General features: G+C 35.5%; 1 protein-coding gene across 1 annotated transcript; it reads right to left on the bottom strand.

The window, feature by feature from the left end:
- Positions 1-311: 311 nt before the first annotated feature.
- On the bottom strand, positions 312-20483 carry LOC132543789 (NADP-dependent malic enzyme-like). The gene is made up of 12 exons (XM_060207313.1): positions 20379-20483; positions 19370-19653; positions 17493-17568; positions 17000-17161; positions 16594-16697; positions 16089-16198; positions 13358-13455; positions 12923-13036; positions 10830-10941; positions 8265-8407; positions 6083-6253; positions 312-5185 (listed from the first exon to the last, which is right to left on the bottom strand). The coding sequence occupies exons 1-12, from the start codon at positions 20481-20483 to the stop codon at positions 4940-4942; spliced, it is 1725 nt and encodes a 574-aa protein (XP_060063296.1). The 3' UTR covers positions 312-4939.
- Positions 20484-23246: the final 2763 nt, after the last annotated feature.

The following is a 23246-nucleotide window of genomic DNA, read 5'->3' as shown; positions in this document are numbered from 1 at the left end:
GATCAGAATATAGCTGCAACATCAAGTTCAGCAATCCACTCCAGGGGCCAAAGTTCGGGGGAAGAGGTCATCACCTACTTTTATAATAAAAGGTAGAGGTCAATACCCTGCTCAAAATTAAGGTCAGAAGTCAGCTTAAAGGTCAAAGTTTATTGTTATTCCAATCAAAAAAGGTAAAGACCAGTCAGTCATTAACTCCAGTGTTAAGGTCAGAAACCAACTCAAAGGTCAAAGACCTGGGGTTGACATCGGTGCTTGGTATCCATGGTATCAGTGAAAATCATGATTCAATAAAGTAAAACAACAATTAATTGGTTGTTGATCATTTATTGACTAAGTGGTTAATATCACTGTTGTAGATATAGAAGTATATAAAGTAATGACAGACACATATACACTGTACATGTAATATATCTTTATCAGACAAACACATTTGTATGTAAGTAAAAATATCTTGGTGTTAATTTGTCCCACAATAAGACTAACATACTTAGTAGACATGTGATATTGAACCTTACACAAACTTCCAGCCTGTCTCAGATTTATGTTACTCATCACTAAAATATGAAATGGAAACAAATTTAAGTTTGTTTTTTTTTTACTTCAAAAGTTTTAAATGTCTTTATCTTGTCATTATTTGGAATCGTCTTGGCTGTACGAGTAACACTATGTGAATTATCTCCCCTAGTACAACTCTGTAGTTTCAGTACACTGACCTCACTTGCTTACACATGTTTATTGTAGTTAAAGAACTCTTCAGTAAAGGACGATAATTAGATTTTTGTATGGACAGTTGTACAAACCACTAAACTGGAATCTAAATATCATAAACTACCATTCTAAACCTTGTGTACAACTGGTGCACTAGCTGTAAAGTTTGGTTCAACTGTCTTTAATCTTATTGCACATCATATAGATAACATATTTATACCAGGTTTTATGTATGGTGATTGTCTCTTACCTGAAACAACTTTCCTATCTATATTTATGATGAACATTTCTAACTTTATGATTTAACAATTATAGAAAAGCATTTGTTCAGGATCACTTGATAAGAAATCTTCTGGTTTAAAACTTCTCCAGATTTTTCTGTTGTGTCAGACCACAAATTGATAAAATTCCACATTATTACATGGGAGATCAATACCTCCAAACTATTCTTCTTCTGAGAGAGACAGGTGTGCTGGAGGGTAACTTATTATCATACTGGTCATGACAAATACTGTAGGAAAATGCATGATAGATCTTGGACTTGAGCTTTATCAAGGCAAACATTATTTCCCAAGTCACAAACCATGTACATCATACAGAGGTCTAAATATAGACAACAGGGGACTCAACCATGTACATCTGTACTGAGGTCTAAATATAGACAACAGGGGACTCAACCATGTACATCTGTACTGAGGTCTAAATATAGACAACAGGGGACTCAACCATATACATCTGTACTGAAGTCTAAATATAGACAACAGGGGACTCAACCATGTACATCTGTACTGAGGTCTAAATATAGACAACAGGGGCTCAACCATGTACATCTGTACTGAGGTCTAAATATAGACAACAGGGGACTCAACCATATACATCTGTACTGAAGTCTAAATATAGACAACAGGGGACTCAACCATGTACATCTGTACTGAGGTCTAAATATAGACAACAGGGGCTCAACCATGTACATCTGTACTGAGGTCTAAATATAGACAACAGGGGACTCAACCATATACATCTGTACTGAGGTCTAGATATAGACAACAGGGGACTCAACCATGTACATCTGTACTGAGGTCTAAATATAGACAACAGGGGACTCAACCATGTACATCTGTACTGAGGTCTAAATATAGACAACAGGGGACTCAACCATGTACATCTGTACTGAAGTCTAAATATAGACAACAGGGGACTCAACCATGTACATCTGTACTGAGGTCTAAATATAGACAACAGGGGACTCAACCATGTACATCTGTACTGAGGTCTAGATATAGACAACAGGGGACTCAACCATGTACATCTGTCCTGTTGGCTAAATGCAGATAATGAGAGACTCATATTACACTCTTGTACATCAAATCTGTGGTCTAAATACAGACAATTGGGGTACTCAACCATGTACATCTGCACTGAGGTCTAGATATAGACAACAGGGGACTTAACCAGGTACATCTGTACTGAGGTCTAAATACAGATAAATTGGGGTACTCAACCATGTACATCTAAATTGAGGTCTAAATATAAACAACATGGGTCTCAAACATGTACTTTAAGTTTTGAGGTGTAAACACAGATATAACCCTGATATAAATATACATTTGTAAGTAGTTTAGTACAGCAATATCAACAAGTGTATAAATTCCAAAATATTTCGGCATCTAAACAATAACAAGTGATTTTGTATTGGTTATGTACACTAAACAACAATGGTGAATGTATACAGAGATCATGTGTTATAAACCCTCTGATTTTTATATATTGCGTTATGATTTTTTATGTCAGACACAAAAATCTAAGACAATGCTGAATGAGATTGTCCTCTGTCCAATGATCTAGAAACATTGCCATTTTGTTATTAAACATTGACTCATTCTCAAGCGACATAGGGAGATATCTTGACACTGATGTAAGTACAATCCCACTACAAACTGATTCATCAAAACACAATATAAAAAGTGTTGTCGTTGGTAAATAATCCATACATACAAAAGTAAACAAATGAATTATTCACCATGGCAACAGTTCATAAACCATCAATAAACATCCAACATTACAGAAATATTAGAATACTGGTCTGATAGAAACTAGTTGTTAATCAGAAACTACTTTCATTTTTTGATTTATTAAAATATAGTATAATACATTAAAGTGTTAAAGAATGTGACTGTAAATAATAGGTGTATATAAGACAAGCTATATCATGAAATCATGTATACAGTATTGATGTAATTATACAGACATAGATTCATAAAATAACAATCATCACAGGTTATCATGAACTTGAACCAGAAAATAGCAAATGAACACAAGCAACAACTACCTTATACATTGATAAAGTGTACTAGGATTTGATGAAATCCACGGAACATTTCAGGATGTTGTATAAAGGACATAACTCCATAAAATTTAGGAGAGAAACATGAATATATACCCAATTTTTCAAGCAAAATGAAGTAAGTGGCCTTGACAGTCACCTGAGGTAAGCACTACTGAACGTTAATGTTACAGGGTAAGTATCTGTTAAGTGTAACAAAACAGAAATTGCACCATTGATGATAGTAAGACAAGTCATATGTTTCAAGTCCTTGGGAGTTGATAGCTAGTATCAATATATGTATACATCCAAACTGTCATCCTATACTAATCATTCTTACCAAGTTATTTCCAATGGAAAATTAACAACATTATCCTAAAAACCAATTTTCCAATTAAAACTACAGTAAACATTGCCCTATTTCCAGAGGGGAAAATTCAGACTCTTGGGTCATAAAATTCATGATTTTTGAGAAGCACCTAAACACTATTCCATCAATGAAAAGCACTAGAACATTTGATTCTTGTCATTTTGATTCAGGTTTGACCCCTTTTGGCCCCACTCATCAGCCACGGGATGTGGGGACCAGATAATTTATTATTTGTGGTTTGTCTTAAGCCAGGGAAGGTTTCTGCAAAATCTTGTTGAAATCAGTTCAGGCGTTTTGAAGCAGAAGTTGAAAGTGTAAAAAGTTTAAAGATGAATAACATAAGGTGATCACAATAGGTCACCATGAGACTTTCAGGTGACCTAATACAAAATGATAAGAAGTGGTACATAACAAATAACAAACCTGACATACTACTAAAAGAATCAATGGAAGATTTCCAAACAACAAAACATTTTCTTGTCTACAAATAAAATGTAGTTTGTTGAACTTGAAAAAAAAACAATCCTAGACAGTATACAACTATCACTAACACACTTATAAAGTGTTCAATTTTGCATTGAAATCCATGAAAAGTTGCAGGTAAAACAATGCAGGTAAAAATATGTGGACAGATCAGAAAAAAATAAGGACAGATGGACAGAACAAAGGTCAGACAATCCTATCCCTCTATATCTCTGTTTCTACCAATGTAGAAGTATAAAACTCCAACTTTAACAGATTTACTTCAATCACTCAATGACTATTCAGTATCAACAGTGTACAAAGTTTTCAAAACTCTGTCTTGGAATGTAGTCAAACATATTTAAACTGTACAAACATGTTCAATAATTTTCATGCCATGTGGTCCTGACTATCAGGTCACAGATTAACAAACAAAAATTCAACTAAATCAAAAACATTTCAAAGAGAAACACATCAAATGACTCAAAACCATCTCAAAGAAAACAACTTGTCACAGAATGGTGAGTGTTACAAAATGTTCAGGAAAAATAATTCACACTCTCAACCAATCAATCAATTAATAAGACCCACAAAGTGGTGTAATTAAAGCAACACATTGTGTGACAAGCCAACAATTTAGTAATATACAAACCCTTCCTGAGACACTCTGTAATCAATGACATATATTTCAGTATCTTTGTTTCACAGAAAATAAAGGCAGAGATTGTAACACATTATCACTGTTCAGGTTAATATCTACTGTTGGAGTTACTGATGCAAATGAAAACATATTGGCCTTATGGAAATAATAACATTCATACTGAAATATTCAGTAGTACTAAATGACTCCTACTATCCAGTAAGAATTTATCAAAATGAACCAGAAATTCTAATTTCAGACACTTTCTAAGATTTCCTGTTGGTTGTATCTAATGAAGACAGCATGTTGACAGCTGTAAGATTTTATAGAAATACTACTTTTGAACTATGTTATTTGTAAGATCCTTTATTAAATCCTTAGCTAATGCTGACATAATCATAACAACATAAGTCAAACACAACTGAATTAAATCTTACATGTTAGACTCAGGCCAGCTGTACATGGGCGGAATAAAACTGTCATATTCAGTGCTGTACTGTAAGGAACGTATATACGCCTCCCTGTCAGCAGGCTGTGGGTAAAGGTGGGCATGTTTGTTCTTATAGGCATACTCCAGTAGACCTACAGCCATCTTGGTGGATACTTCCTGAATGTTGGACAGGGGTGGATACACACGACCTTCAGCAAGGTTCTCCTCTGTTACCATACCCGCCAGTAACTATTGTAACATACATAAGATGGCATCATTTACTTTCCATTTCATCCTTACCTTGATCTTAATGTCAAGATAGTATGGGGTCAATATGAACCAATCAGTTGAGAGGTTCTCAAGATATGACACTTTAGCCTGCAACTGGCACTGCCATTATTGAAATACATCTGCCACATATATATTAGCTGTATTTGGCAGTGACGGAAAACAGCTGTATTTTAGCATGTGCATAAATTTGACGGAATTACTTTCTGAATTTAGTCAAGAATTACATTTCACAATATGAATAACTGTGATTTTATACGTTGCAATGTACAAGTTTAGTTACTTAAATTCATAAAAACGTTGTCATATCCATTGAAGTTTAAAACTACATTTCTGCATTGAGCAATTGTTTTGGTATCTGTCATCAAGCAAAATTCAGCAAATGTTGACAAGGTAAACAAAGATTGAACAACAAAATGTTTAAGTTTCAATGGCCTGATTTTCAATCAATGTTGTTGGATAAATAGAATACATAGTCAGTGCCTTGAAATATCAGCTGTATTTTGGCTTGAGACAGAAAGACAGAAGTGGTTCTTCACCAGAGGATTGTCATTTTTGTCTTTCTTCACCCTTGCCAAAATACAGCTTATATTTTAAGACATCTACTGCATTGCCAGACATTCTATTGTCCACTATTTCTATCCTTTTAATGATCAACCAATGGGGCTTACCTGTTTACTTGCTGAACTAATCAATACTTAATGTCAATTACTGGAGCTTACCATCAGTGGTAATACATTTAGTAAAGAGATCAAATACAATTATCGTTTGAAATATTTGGTTAATATTTGTTTGGACAGGTAAAATTATAATTTGGAATTCTTTTTTTTAGATCTAAGTATAGCTTTTAATACATACCTTTGCAGACTCCAGGAAGATCTCATCAGTGATGACTCTAATGTCACAGGCAATAACAGCCAGCGCCACTCCAGGAAACACATAGGCATTATTGCCTTGTCCTGGGCGATATGTCTTACCACCATGTATTACTTCTTTAAACGGACTGCCACTGGCAAAAACACATCGACCCTGAAAACAAAGTGTTATTTACATCAGCAATCAAAATTTTATTCAGGTTTAGAATTATTTCCTAAAATCATTTGTTAGTTGACTCATTCATTAACTATTGATCAAACTGAATTACATAAATAAGGGAGATAACCAATATCTACAGTGGAATACTAGGACTGGTCAGATCTATATACTTTATTGTATAAAGTAGTCAGGGAATAGTAGAACTGGTCAGATCTATATACTATATTGTATAAAGTAGTCAGGGAATAGTAGAACTGGTCAGATCTATATACTTTATTGTACAAAGTAGTCAGGTAATACTAGGACTGGTCAGATCTATATACTTTATTGTATAAAGTAGTCAGGGAATAGCAGAACTGGTCAGATCTATATACTTTATTGTACAAAGTAGTCAGGTAATACTAGGACCGGTCAGATCTATATACTTTATCGTATAAAGTAGTCATGGGAGTAGTAGAACTGGTCAGATCTATATACTTTATCGTATAAAGTAGTCATGGGAGTAGTAGAACTGGTCAGATCTATATACTTTATTGTACAAAGTAGTCAGGTAATACTAGGACTGGTCAGATCTATATACTTTATTGTACAAAGTAGTCATGGGAATAGTAGAACTGGTCCGATCTATATACTATATTGTATAAAGTAGTCAGGGAATAGTAGAACTGGTCAGATCTATATACTTTATTGTACAAAGTAGTCAGGTAATACTAGGACTGGTCAGATCTATATACTTTATTGTACAAAGTAGTCAGGTAATACTAGGACTGGTCAGATCTATATACTTTATTGTACAAAGTAGTCAGGTAATACTAGGACTGGTCAGATCTATATACTTTATTGTACAAAGTAGTCATGGGAGTAGTAGAACTGGTCAGATCTATATACTTTATTGTACAAAGTAGTCAGGTAATACTAGAACTGGTCAGATCTATATACTTTATTGTACAAAGTAGTCAGGTAATACTAGAACTGGTCAGATCTATATACTTTATTGTACAAAGTAGTCAGGTAATACTAGAACTGGTCAGATCTATATACTTTATTGTACAAAGTAGTCATGGGAGTAGTAGAACTGGTCAGATCTATATACTTTATTGTACAAAGTAGTCAGGTAATACTAGAACTGGTCAGATCTATATACTTTATTGTACAAAGTAGTCAGGTAATACTAGAACTGGTCAGATCTATATACTTTATTGTACAAAGTAGTCATGGGAGTAGTAGAACTGGTCAGATCTATATACTTTATTGTACAAAGTAGTCATGGGAGTAGTAGAACTGGTCAGATCTATATACTTTATTGTACAAAGTAGTCAGGTAATACTAGAACTGGTCAGATCTATATACTTTATTGTACAAAGTAGTCAGGTAATACTAGAACTGGTCAGATCTATATACTTTATTGTACAAAGTAGTCAGGTAATACTAGAACTGGTCAGATCTATATACTTTATTGTACAAAGTAGTCAGGTAATACTAGAACTGGTCAGATCTATATACTTTATTGTACAAAGTAGTCATGGGAGTAGTAGAACTGGTCAGATCTATATACTTTATTGTACAAAGTAGTCATGGGAGTAGTAGAACTGGTCAGATCTATATACTTTATTGTACAAAGTAGTCAGGTAATACTAGAACTGGTCAGATCTATATACTTTATTGTACAAAGTAGTCAGGTAATACTAGGACCGGTCAGATCTATATACTTTATTGTACAAAGTAGTCAGGTAATACTAGGACCGGTCAGATCTATATACTTTATTGTACAAAGTAGTCAGGTAATACTAGGACTGGTCAGATCTATATACTTTATTGCACAAAGTAGTCAAAGTGTTAACGCCTATTATACAGGCAAAAAGTCCTGTTGGTTCATTACCACCTCCTACATTGAACTGAATTTGCGAAGTGACAGAGCAGTCGTCAGAATCACATATAAATTGCTTGTAATCTTAGATCTTCTATTCTATAATTCAGTGGAGTAAATAAGATAACAACTACTTACATCTGTGTGCTTATAAGCCTGTTCAGCTGTGCATTCTGCTTTACTGGTAGGGTTACTAAGAGCAAATATAATAGGCCTTTCATGGTTGGCAGCCATGTCCTTCAATACCTCCTCATTAAATGCACCTGGTACTGCTGCTGCTCCTGTAGGATAAAAATATACTCAATGGGTAACACAGGTAATGATGGCAATGATGTGATGCTTACATCTCCAAGTGATATTACCTATAATAGCTGTAGACTGGGTTACATCTCCCAGTGATATTACCTATAATAGCTGTAGACTGGGTTACATCTCCCAGTGATATTACCTATAATAGCTGTAGACTGGGTTACATCTCCCAGTGATATTACCTATAATAGCTGGGTTACATCTCCCAGTGATATTACCTATAATAGCTGGGTTACATCTCCCAGTAATATTATCTATAATAGCTGTAGACTGGGTTACATCTTCCAGTGATATTACCTATAATAGCTGTAGACTGGGTTACATCTCCCCGTGATATTACCTATAATAGCTGGGTTACATCTCCCAGTGATATTACCTATAATAGCTGTAGACTGGGTTACATCTCCCAGTGATATTACCTATAATGGCTGTAGACTGGGTTACATCTCCCAGTGATATTACCTATAATAGCTGTAGACTGGGTTACATCTCCCAGTGATATTACCTATAATGGCTGTAGACTGGGTTACATCTCCCAGTGATATTACCTATAATAGCTGGGTTACATCTCCCAGTGATATTACCTATAATAACTGTAGACTGGGTTACATCTCCCAGTGATATTACCTATAATAGCTGTAGACTGGGTTACATCTCCCAGTGATATTACCTATAATAGCTGTAGACTGGGTTACATCTCCCAGTGATATTACCTATAATAACTGTAGACTGGGTTACATCTCCCAGTGATATTACCTATAATAGCTGTAGACTGGGTTACATCTCCCAGTGATATTACCTATAATAGCTGTAGACTGGGTTACATCTCCCAGTGATATTATCTATAATAGCTGGGTTACATCTCCCAGTGATATTACCTATAATAGCTGGGTTACATCTCCCAGTGATATTACCTATAATAGCTGGGTTACATCTCCCAGTGATATTACCTATAATAGCTGGGTTACATCTCCCAGTGATATTACCTATAATAGCTGGGTTACATCTCCCAGTGATATTACCTATAATAGCTGTAGACTGGGTTACATCTCCCAGTGATATTACCTATAATAGCTGGGTTACATCTCCCAGTGATATTACCTATAATAGCTGGGTTACATCTCCCAGTGATATTACCTATAATAGCTGGGTTACATCTCCCAGTGATATTACCTATAATAGCTGTAGACTGGGTTACATCTCCCAGTGATATTACCTATAATAGCTGTAGACTGGGTTACATCTCCCAGTGATATTACCTATAATAGCTGTAGACTGGGTTACATCTCCCAGTGATATTACCTATAATAGCTGGGTTACATCTCCCAGTGATATTACCTATAATAACTGTAGACTGGGTTACATCTCCCAGTGATATTACCTATAATAGCTGTAGACTGGGTTACATCTCCCAGTGATATTACCTATAATAGCTGTAGACTGGGTTACATCTCCCAGTGATATTACCTATAATAGCTGTAGACTGGGTTATATCTCCCAGTGATATTACCTATAATAGCTGTAGACTGGGTTACATCTCCCAGTGATATTACCTATAATAGCTGTAGACTGGGTTACATCTCCCAGTGATATTACCTATAATAGCTGGGTTACATCTCCCAGTGATATTACCTATAATAGCTGGGTTACATCTCCCAGTGATATTACCTATAATAGCTGGGTTACATCTCCCAGTGATATTACCTATAATAGCTGGGTTACATCTCCCAGTGATATTACCTATAATAGCTGGGTTACATCTCCCAGTGATATTACCTATAATAGCTGTAGACTGGGTTACATCTCCCAGTGATATTACCTATAATAGCTGTAGACTGGGTTACATCTCCCAGTGATATTACCTATAATAGCTGGGTTACATCTCCCAGTGATATTACCTATAATAGGGTTACATCTCCCAGTGATATTACCTATAATAGCTGGGTTACATCTCCCAGTGATATTACCTATAATAGCTGGGTTACATCTCCCAGTGATATTACCTATAATAGCTGTAGACTGGGTTACATCTCCCAGTGATATTACCTATAATAGTGTAGACTGGGTTACATCTCCCAGTGATATTACCTATAATAGCTGTAGACTGAGTTACATCTCCCAGTGATATTACCTATAATAGCTGTAGACTGGGTTACATCTCCCAGTGATATTACCTATAATAGCTGGGTTACATCTCCCAGTGATATTACCTATAATAGCTGTAGACTGGGTTACATCTCCCAGTGATATTATCTATAATAGCTGTAGACTGGGTTACATCTCCCAGTGATATTACCTATAGCTGTAGACTGGGTTACATCTCCCAGTGATATTACCTATAGCTTCAGACTGGGTTACATCTCCCAGTGATATTACATCTCCCAATGATATTACCTATAATAGCTGTAGGTTTAATTTCCTTTATGACGTTCTCAAGTTTGTCTATAGGTTTGTGTTCTTGTGCAAACAACACCTTCTCCCCTGTTACTCCCCCTGATGGCCGATTCTGTAAACAGACAAAAATTCAACACTTTTAAGAAATTGAATCATACAAAATGTAAACAGTACCAATTGCTTAGTAAACAGCCTGTTGTCAGATTTATAATCAATCAATGCCTTAGAAGAAATTGATGGTCACACATTAAAGCTATTGACTGGAGGAACTAATGTTCAATAAAACCATTCAGTCATTAAAACAGAGAAACTAAAGGGATTACTTCATACGATTTCACACAAATATGCCATTCCTCCAGGTCCAGAATTAACCAGTTATTTTGTGTCCTTGTACATCAAGGTGAAGTATGAAATACCCATTTAATTACCTTGGTATATTGCTATTTCTGGATTTAACCACACTGTTCTTCACATAGACAAGAATTTGAGTCAATGGTCAAAAGTGATGTGATTTCTAGGTAAACATTATAAATATAACTGATGTTTAGGACAAAAGAGATAAAAGATACAGTAACATGTTATATGTAATGGTAAACGTAGGTATTATTCTAAGGTCCTGTCAGTTCTAAGTAACATGGTCCTAACAGATCTAAGTAACTTGGTCCTAACAGTCCTAAGTAACTTGGTCCTAACAGTCCTAAGTAACAAGGTCCTAACAGTGTAAGTAACATTGTCCTCACAGTCCTAAGTAATTTGGGCCTTACAGTCCTAAGTAACAAGGTCCTAACAGTCTTAAGTAGCTTTGTCCTAACAGTGTAAGTAACATGGTCCTAACAGTCCTAAGTAACTTTGTCCTAACAGTGTAAGTAACATGGTCCTAATAGTCCTAAGTAATTTGGGCCTTACAGTCCTAAGTAACTTTGTCCTAACAGTCCTAAGTAACTTTGTCCTATCAGTGTAAGTAACATGGTCCTAACAGTCCTAAGTAATTTGGGCCTTACAGTCCTAAGTAACAAGGTCCTAACAGTCCTAAGTAACTTTGTCCTAACAGTGTAAGTAACATGGTCCTCACAGTCCTAAGTAACTTTGTCCTAACAGTGTAAGTAACATGGTCCTAACAGTCCTAAGTAACTTGGCCCTGACAGTCCTAAGTAACTTTGTCCTAACAGTCCTAAGTAACATGGTCCTAACAGTCCTAAGTAACTTGGTCCTAACAGTCCTAAGTAACTTGGTCCTAATAGTCCTAAGTAACATGGTCCTAACAGTCCTAAGTAACTTTGTCCTAACAATGTAAGTAACATGGTCCTAACAGTCCTAAGTAGCTTTGTCCTAACAGTCCTAAGTAATTTGGTCCTTACAGTCCTAAGTAACAAGGCCTTACAGTCCTAAGTAACAAGGTCCTAACAGTCTTAAGTAACTTTGTCCTAACAGTGTAAGTAACATGTTCCTAACAGTCCTAAGTAACTTGGCCCTAACAGTCCAAAGTAACTTTGTCCTAACAATGTAAGTAACATGGTCCTAACAGTCCTAAGTAACTTGGCCCTAACAGTCCTAAGTAACTTTGTCCTAACAATGTAAGTAACATTGTCCTCACAGTCCTAAGTAACTTTGTCCTAACAGTGTAAGTAACATGGTCCTAACAGTCCTAAGTAACTTGGCCCTGACAGTCCTAAGTAACTTTGTCCTAACAATGTAAGTAACATGGTCCTAACAGTCCTAAGTAACATGGTCCTGACAGTCCTAAGTAACATGGTCCTAACAGTCCTAAGTAACTTGGTCCTAACAGTCCTAAGTAACATGGTCCTAACAGTCCTAAGTAACTTGGTCCTAACAGTCCTAAGTAACTTGGTCCTAACAGTCCTAAGTAACATGGTCCTAACAGTCCTAAGTAACTTGGCCCTAACAGTCCTAAGTAACTTTGTCCTAACAATGTAAGTAACATGGTCCTAACAGTCCTAAGTAACTTTAGCCTAGCAGTCCCAAGTAACTAGATAAATACCATGTTTTTCTTTTACTTACTACAATCATCACTCTAATACAGGAAACAAACTATCTGATAAAAACAAAAATATGAAGCGAATATTTCTAATTACCTTAACTATGAGGCCACGAGAGTCCACCATCCAAATCCTCTTAACAGCCTCGGATTCTGACATCCCGGTCTCCTTCATAGCCATCAACAACAGCTTGGCAATCCCGATAGAGGCCTGTACAGGAGAATAACTTATCCTAGAACTATTGTAACATACAGAGAGGGTGTTGCATACAAAGATAATATTTCACTTCAACAGAAAAAATATGCCAATTTCAATTCATTCTTGTTTATATCAGCATTTTGCCATTCTCATCATATGTATATATGAATTTCACAAACACTGAACAAAAGTTAGACATGTGATACATGATGTCTATTCATCGTCTACCTACACACATATATTTCAGTATCCCTAGATACATAAACCTAGCTAACACTATGTATGATTACATCATGCTGTAGGTAGCTGAGGTATACAAGTTGGAATAGTTACCTCCCCTGCACCTTGAAAGAGGAACACATTCTGGGGAAGAGATATCTTGGTGATTTGCAGACTGGCCAGTATACCAGCCACAGCTACGGCAGCTGTACCTGTAATTAATAATGTACAAAGAGTGTTAATTATCTTCATATGTCTTTAGGGTAGATAATACCACTCTGTTACATGTATATTAAATATCTGAGTAACATTTTTCTATTGTAAATATCATCTATCTTTTATATTAAATATTTGGGTATCAATATCTTTACCTATCTCTATTGTAAATATCATCTATCTTTAAAATTAAATATTTGGGTATCAATATCTTTACCTATCTCTATTGTACATATTATCTATCTTTTAAATTAAATATTTGGGTATCAATATCTTTACCTATCTCTATTGTAAATATTATCTATCTTTAAAATTAAATATTTGGGTATCAATATCTTTACCTATCTCTATTGTAAATATTATCTATCTTTAAAATTAAATATTTGGGTATCAATATCTTTACCTATCTCTATTGTAAATATTATCTATCTTTAAAATTAAATATTTGGGTATCAATATCTTTACCTATCTCTATTGTAAATATTATCTATCTATTATAATTAAATATTTGGGTATCAATATCTTTACCTATCTCTATTGTAAATATTATCTATCTTTTGTATTAAATATTTGGGTATCAATATCTTTACCTATCTCTATTATAAATATTATCTATCTTTTGTATTAAATATTTGGGTATCAATATCTTTACCTATCTCTATTGTAAATATTATCTATCTTTTATATTAAATATTTGGGTATCAATATCTTTACCTATCTCTATTGTACATATTATCATTTTGTTATAGTGACAAAAATCTCCCTGAATATCATTTTAAATAGAAGACACTTAACTGTGTACACATTCCATCATTTTTTTAACATACTGTAGATTTAAGTCAGTACAGCATGTTTGATTTAAATTTTTAAACACTAACTTTCTCTGTCAGTAACTCAATCATCTTGTATATTAGGATGGACGTTCTTATAACACAACCAGTAGATTATTAGACTTTGGTCAATTCCGTAACATCTTGTACACTACATATGTCAGTGGTAGTACACTCCACACTGGTCATTTGTCTGATGAAGGTGACCATGTAGATCTCGAACACTATGAATGTCAGTACTAGTACGCTCCACACTGGTCATTTGTCTGATGAAGGTGACCATGTAGACATCGAAACGTCACATTCTAATCTTCTACTGGTTGTGTTATAAGATGAAGGTGACTGTGTAGTCATCCAAACGTCACACTGTAATCTTCTATTGGTTGTGTTATAAGATGAAGGTGACCGTGTATTATAAGATGAATGTGAACGTGTAGTCATCGAAATGTCACACTCTAATCTTCTATTGGTTGTGTTATAAGATGAATGTGACCGTGTAGTCATGAAACGTCACATTCTAATCTTCTACTGGTTGTGTTATAAGATGAAGGTGACCGTGTAGTCATTGAAATGTCACACTCTAATCTTCTACTGGTTGTGTTATAAGATGAAGGTGACCGTGTAGTCACAGAAACGTCACACTCTAATCTTCTACTGGTTGTGTTATAAGATGAAGGTGACTGTGTAGTCATCGAAATGTCACACTCTAATCTTCTACTGGTTGTGTTATAAGATGAAGGTGACCGTGTAGTCATCGAAATGTCACACTCTAATCTTCTATTGGTTGTGTTATAAGATGAAGGTGACCGTGTAGTCATCGAAATGTCACACTTCTTCTAATCTTCTACACACTCTCAATCTTCTATTGGTTGTGTTATAAGATGAAGTTGACCGTGTAGTCATGAAATGTCACACTCTAATCTTCTATTGGTTGTGTTATAAGATGAAGTTGACCGTGTAGTCATGAAATGTCACACTCTAATCTTCTATTGGTTGTGTTATAAGATGAAGTTGACCGTGTAGTCATGAAATGTCACACTCTAATCTTCTACTGGTTGTGTTATAAGATGAAGGTGACCGTGTATTATAAGATGAAGTTGACCGTGTAGTCATGAAACGTCACACTCTAATCTTCTATTGGTTGTGTTATAAGATGAAGTTGACCGTGTTGTGTTAGGCAGTCCGTGTAGTCATGAAACGTCACACTCTAATCTTCTATTGGTTGTGTTATAAGATGAAGGTGACCGTGTAGTCATGAAACGTCACACTCTAATCTTCTACTGGTTGTGTTATAAGATGAAGGTGACTGTGTAGTCATGAAACGTCACATTCTAATCTTCTACTGGTTGTGTTATAAGATGAAGGTGACTGGGTAGTCATGAAATGTCACATCCTAATCTTCTACTGGTTGTGTTATAAGAACTTCCATTCTACTGACATTACCAACCTTATGAAAATGTTCCAAAATATCTTGAATATGGTTATTATTTACAGTAGACATTTACACTCATTGGAAGTGTTACCTTGATAATGCAGTATTGAGTCATTACTGTGAGGAGTCTTAACTCTGTGTTAAGTCTTAAGCCAGTGTCAAATCATCACTCTGTGTTGGGTGTGAAGTATATCTGACACAAGCTGAACAAATCAATGACTCAGTTTGAATGTCCTTTTAATTAACAGGTGACTCAGGGTCAAGTATTTAACTCCATTTCACGTGCATCTCAGTGTTGAGTGTTGAGTTTAACTCCGTGTCCAGTACTAAGTCTATTTGATACCAGTAATCCCAGTCTTTGACTCACCTTGAATGTCGTCGTTAAATGTACAGTAATTTGACCTGTACTTCTCTAAGAACCTGAAGGCGTTGTGGTTACCAAAGTCTTCAAACTGTATCAGTGTACTAGGGCCATACCTGTAGTTAAAATAATCATTCCAGTTTCCAGGAGACAGTAACACAGGTACAAAACTCCTCAGTTTTCTACACTGTGGAGACATTTCGTCCTTAGTAGTAAAATGTTGTGTGAATGGGAAGTATGTCAAAATATTTCTAAACATGTCTGCTAAGTGCTGGGACTAACTGAGAAAAGTGTTCTAAAGTTCCTACAATATATCATCTCCTATCACTGAGACATGTAAACTAAGAGATAATTACCAGAACGGTTGTGTGACATTTTCCTTAAAAATAACCTCTAATCCCAGACAGAATTATAGATTTGCTTTTTCTTTTGTGAAAGAGACTCCTTCCTAAAAATTTCTTCTAAGACTTATGAGTTTGCTCAGTTTTTTTATGATTTTATAGTTACTTACCTAGTAACAACAGCTGACATAAACTCATCGACAAACTCATCATATTTAGGTCCTTTCTCCCGTTTCTGACGCAGACCTATGTACAGTGGGTCCTTGAGTAAAGTCTGGTTAAATAAATACGGTAGATGTGATTAAGAGACCCTTGGATTAACTAGATTTGTAATGGATACAAAATTCTATAAGTTAATATTTCCTGTATAAGTTTTGAAGAGCAAGAAAACATGTGTATTAAATGCTAAAACACAAGGTTGATTCTACAAGGTCATAACACACTTCAAAATTCTACCATCATAAAAGATACTTCCAAAACTGGTGGACAGAAAGAGCAACGTGTTTCAGTGTAAGAACTATGTGGTTATACAACACTGACTTCAGTTCTACATAAAACAGATGACAACAGTATTACCTCATTGTTGGTGCCAACATCCAACATGATTGGGAGGCAATGGTTAGGTTTAATACCGGCCAGTCCAGTGTAAAGGGATAGTTTTCCTACAGGGATTCCCATCCCATAACATCCCAAGTCTCCTAAACCTAGGATCCTCTCACCATCAGTCACCACGATAGCCTGCAATCACGGAGTAAATATGTAGTATCTATATATCAACCTGGTATTGTCTCTTATGTGTTACAGTATACCAAAGCAGTGGTTTTATATTTGTAAAGAGTCTCTCCTGCATTGTTTTCTTTATGGTTTATTAATATAACCATATGAAATAGTTTTGGTATATATATATCAAATTGTTCAATCCGGATTCCTCAATCAAAAGAAATTTAACAAAAGCCCCCAATCCCAAATTCTTACATAACACAAACCAAAGTCAGTTTTTTTTTTAACTACATGGATTCTCATATTAGAAGAATGTAGTGAAAAAATTAGCTCTTGATCCATAGATCACCTTGACTTCATCAATCACCCAGTTGCTGAGAACATCCAACACATGGCCCTTGTCTTTGATAGTGATGTATAGTCCCCTGAAATGCAGAATATTACAAAAAAAATAAATCAGTCTGGGAGCTAGCTATATAACGTGTACAAACTTCAGATATAAAAATACATAAGTTGACAGAGTAATAAGATTAACAAGCAAGATTAAAAATGCATTTATATGTACAATAAATGACTTTATTGATTAAAAGTTTTTTAAGTGTCGTGTATGGTATACATCCTTTACATCTGGTCTTCAACAACTTGATGAAGCTACAGTCAAAATAATTGAGTACCAAAGTAAATAGTCCTTGTAAACATTTCTCCTCAATCAATAAAGAAAAATGGTAACTGTTGACTTAGTATGGTTGTACACCAGATGTCCATGAACATTGAGTTGTACATACAGGTACAACACAAAGTCAATAATCATAAACATGCAGGGTTTTCCCTAATTTTGTTAGTAGTAGGCTGTGTAGTGAAAGTAGGAGGCTGGCAAAGCAAGCTGACCCCAGCCGCAACGAGGCGAGGTGGGGGTGGCCTGCCTTGTACGTGTAGTCGTGTACGGAACATTATTATGGAACTGGATTGGTGTAGGCGGCCAAATGGTCAAAGCAGCCGGTCAAATTGGCCAGCGACCGGCTCTTATGGAAAACCCTGAACATGTCTAGAAAACAACATCTACAAATGTCCCGATAATGTGTCCCTACAGTCTTCAATCTTATCTACAAATGTCCCACTAATGTGTTCCTACATTCTTCAATCTTATCTACAAATGTCCCACTAATGTGTCCCTACAATCTTCAATCTTATCTACAAATGTCCCAATAATGTGTCCCTACAATCTTATCTACAATTGTCCTACTAATGTGTCCCTACATTCTTCAATCTTATCTACAAATGTCCCACTAATGTGTCCCTACAATCTTATCTACAATTGTCCCAATAATGTGTTCCATCAGTCTTCAATATTATGTATAAATGTCCCTGTAAAATGTCCTTCCAGTTCTCAATCTAATATGACCCACCTCCATGCTCCTAAACACATCCATATTCCTGAACACGTCCTCAATCTTATCTACAAATGTTTGACCAACATGTCCCTACAGTTCTTAACTTTGCAATAAAATCTCTATAATTCCCACTAACATGTCTTCAAAGTCCTCAATCTAACATGAAATCTACATATGTCCCACTTATATGTAACTCCAGTCTACGATCTTATCTACGAACATCCCATCCAAATATCACAACAGTCCTCACTCTTATCCACACATGACTCACCCATGTGTCACTTTAATCCTCAATCTACCACAAATGTGATGTGAATCAAGTTCACATATGTCCCACTAACATGCCCATATAGTACAGTCCTGAATTTCCATCTGTTCAATACTTGGAAAAACTTCACAAAAAAATTATTGTGTAACATTTCTTGTGGCAGTAGAAAAATAAAGTTAAGTTATTAATCCTTTGTTTTTAGACCTATGATATACATATTAGATCATTTGAGATACTTTATTACACTAATTCTGCGACATTTGTGGCTGCATCCATTTTTATAAAATCCATTTTCAGTTATGATTATTACATACAAAACTTATATATCAAAAGACCTGTCTAGACAACAAAAAGAAAATTAGAAATCACTTAAGTTGAGTAAACTGCATACAAACATTCATTTTTTTCATGTAATTTCTTTTATTTTATTATTATTGATTTATTCTAGTTATCAATTTAAGGAATGAGAATGTTAAGATTGCTTTATAGAAATACGCTCCATGCTTATCGATAAAATCTCCCTGGGTCAGTAAATAGAATAGCATTGATCAATAATGCTTTTCTTACCTGGGTTTTCTGTAGATGAGTCCATACTTGAGACAAGCTAGACCCACAGTTGGGGTATAGATTACTGGCATCATTAACTCCACATTTTCAGAGACTACTTTATAAAAAAGTTTTTCATTTCGGTCTTGGAGAGCCATGAGGTAGATGTAACGATCAAGGTCATTCTGCCAACGATGGAAATTCTCCATCACAGTATAAACTTGTTGCTCTTGGTTTAATTGGGCTGGAGGCATCAGACCATGAACACCAAGGATCTGTCTTTCCTCTAAAGTGAATGCCAAACCCTGAAGGATGATAATTATGGTGTTTACATTTAGTATTACTTCATATATTTTGGAACTAAAACTTGACTGGTGTATGAAATTAATAGTGTTGATTAAGGGTAAACTACAGAATGGCAAGCAACCATTTGATTCCGATACCCAGTACAGCCCAAAATCTTGTGTACCTTACTTGTGGATATCTGCGTAAAAGTATATGCTGACAATATGCAGCATGTTGAATTATATTTAATTTCAAAATATTTGCATAAATAATTTAGATATAAGCGAAGTGTAACAATCGGGGCTGTAATTGAACTTTCACTCATGCATCATCGGTCTGTCCTTGTGCTAATTACCGACATAGAGTGATGACCTTGTGAGATAAGAGTATATTGATGTGATTTAGGGTGTGTGTCGTAAGATCAGCTGATGACGTTCCCGAGTTACCACGACTCTGGTCACGTCTCTCCGGTAATAATGTCAAGTCATGTCACGGCTAAAGAGGATCAACATTATGTATTCAAACGAAATACGATAAAACAAATGAAACAACATGTCGCCATAGCAGCAAAATTGATATAAACAAGAATAAATTAATCGAATATCAATCAGAACAACATAACACACGGAGCTGACTGACTGCAGTACTGTCAGTTTGATCATGCCGGTTAACAATTCGGCGACTTTAATTAACTCATATGGCAACATAACAAGTTTGGTTATTTAGCAGATCGTCATTTAAATACCTTGTTAAGAAGTGGATCCCGTAACAGGTCGAGACCTCTCACTCTAGGTCGAGCAACCGGCATTATCGGTCCCTTCTTGGCAGCAGACGCTTCCTTCTCGGCCATTTTCCCTTGCTAGTAATCACCAGCGCCACCAAGTAGGAAAAGACGGTAACTACCGTTAAATGTACACAGGAGAGTTCCGAAAACTTTTAACGAGCGAAACATTCAAAGATGAACCTGCAAGTACAATAATCCTTAACACATAACCCAAATTAGCTTGTTAGAGCACAAAGGTCCTTGTAATGAACACAATAAATTTAATCTATTTGATGTTTACTTTACAGATTTGCTAAAATTAAACTTTACCATAAACATTTAAAGCCTACTTAGTGACACTTATTCTATGTCAAGTTCACTGATATGAATTTCACGTTTCACGGTTAATCAGTGTCCGAATATATGATTGATGCGACATAGTTGTAGGCGATCACGAATTTCTGTCCTTTTTTCAAACCAATAAATTATTTTATCAAAGTTTATATGCCCATACAGCGTGTCATCGTTATTCAAACGATAAAAACGCACACAGACACAACAAATCATTAATGGCGGTATATCCTTCCATCAACAACTTATATCGAGAGCTCTCCCAACCAGTATGCAACTGTATTTTTTAAAACGAATATATAACTATTTCGTCAAACTGAATATCAATCTCGATCACATCAACACTTATATACCCCACCGGACATGCCAGGAGATGTTTACTTACTAATGTAAACTTCTGATGATAAAATAAAAGTGTCTACATCGACCTTAATGGTCTGTTCTATAGTTAACTTGTCTTTGGAATGGAGTTAGTACAACTATTACTGTAAAGATGGACTTATTACACAGTTTTCATGTACGGACAGTTCTTACCTGGCTAGTTTGACCACTGTCCGGTGAAGTCTGTATTCCGTGTCAGTGATACAGATAGCTATCTCCTGTATACGTACGTAGTATTAAGTACTGTCCAGCGGATGAATATCCACAGCCAGTATGTGTATACTTTATAATCTATATCCGAACAGCCAACAAATATCTATTAGCAATTGGAATACAGAGAGGACCACAACATCATTACTTGAGACTATCAGTAGTTTGTAGGTAAAGACTTAAACAACGAAAATGGCGAAAAATCCTGTTACACTGACGTCATTGTAGGTAAACATTCCAATAAAACAGTTCACTGACGATTAATCCCTCACAACGGTAGATTTTTAACGATTCTCTCCTGCTTTGTTAAACATCATCACATCGTCATATCACCGACATGTTCTTCCCCCAAATATCCTAACCATGAACACAGTATGATGTATTACATATCGTAACACGTCACGTCTGTATGTCTTTCACCAGTATACAATGTATTACACTTTATATCACACCACATGACGTCTGTATGTCTTTCACCAGTATACAATGTTTTACACTTTATATCACACTACGTGACGTCTGCGTGTCCTTCACCAGTATAAAATGTATAACACTTTATATCAAACCACATCACGTCTGTATGTCTTTCACCAGTATACAATGTTTTACACTTTATATCACACCACGTGACGTCTGCGTGTCCTTCACCAGTATAAAATGTATAACACTTTATATCACACCACGTAACGTCTGTATGTCTTTTACCAGTATATAATGTATTACACTTTATATCACACCACGTGACGTCTTTATGTCTTTCACCAGTATACAATGTATAATAACACTTTATATCACACCACGTGACGCCTGTATGTCTTTCACCAGTATACAATGTATTACACTTTATATCACACCACGTGACGCCTGTATGACTTTAACCAGTATACAATGTATTATATTTTATATAGTATACAATCTTACGGTGTCTATGACAGATCCAATGCATCTCACACCAAATGGTTGGTAGTTATACAGTGTCCTGTCAGTTTATAGGTTTATTACCACAGTTTAGTATAGTACCACTGTCGTACGTCCGTCCGGCGTCTTTTGTCTATCGTGAAGTTTTATTTGCCCAGAGATCTCCCTCTACAGCCTCCAACCAATCTCTTTTAAACTTGTCGGGATTAATCATTCAATAGTTCGACTGTATTTGTAAGAAAGGAATTGTCCATTTTTCTCTTCGTATTCTTTTCCAACATGGCAGATTCCTTAACTATATCAGGAAATAGTGTTTTATTGGGCGACAATTTGTGGGAGTTACTTTTCCCATTTTTTAGCATTCTAATCTTGTCTGTAGACCCCCACCCTTATCCCTTCTCCACACCCCCATAACTCCATGCCGGGATTTACAGCCATGACATTGTGTTTTCACATTTTTGTAATTTTACATCTTTTATTGAAGAGTTGTCGCCCTTTTTCTCATTGTTTTAATCATGTGTAGATATTTCAGATTTTGACTAATTAAAACATAAAGGACTTGCCCTTGCCGGTTTGATTCAATCTTTCTATTTTGTCATCATTTCGATACCGTGAAAGGTTGTAGGTATAGTAACCACAGTTTACACCGTGTCGTGGTGCCACTTGTACTATTGTCTTCCTTCTCACTTCCTGAACATTTGTAAGTACTGAAGTCCACACGCAGCTGAAGTATATACAGTGTAAGTGGTACTTAAATCTTTCGTGGCCTTGATGTGATGACCAGAGATAACGTGATATGGTATGCTAAATATGTTTCAAGCTGATACGATTTTCTCGGTCAGATATTACGTATAACGCACACGTTATCATGCTCTTATCATTTTTTGCACTTAATTAGTTTGATGTCATTTCACGCATTCGTTTCAACGAGATTTCGTTCACATATCAATACGATAAAAAATAAACAAACAAACAATCTCATAAAATTAT

Source organism: Ylistrum balloti, unplaced genomic scaffold (genome assembly GCF_031769215.1).
Source record: "Ylistrum balloti isolate Yb309-2 unplaced genomic scaffold, AGI_CSIRO_Ybal_v1 Utg369764, whole genome shotgun sequence".
NCBI lineage: Eukaryota > Metazoa > Mollusca > Bivalvia > Pectinida > Pectinidae > Ylistrum > Ylistrum balloti.
Note: the sequence above shows the minus strand (reverse complement) of the source record. Positions and strands in the feature narration are given on the sequence as shown.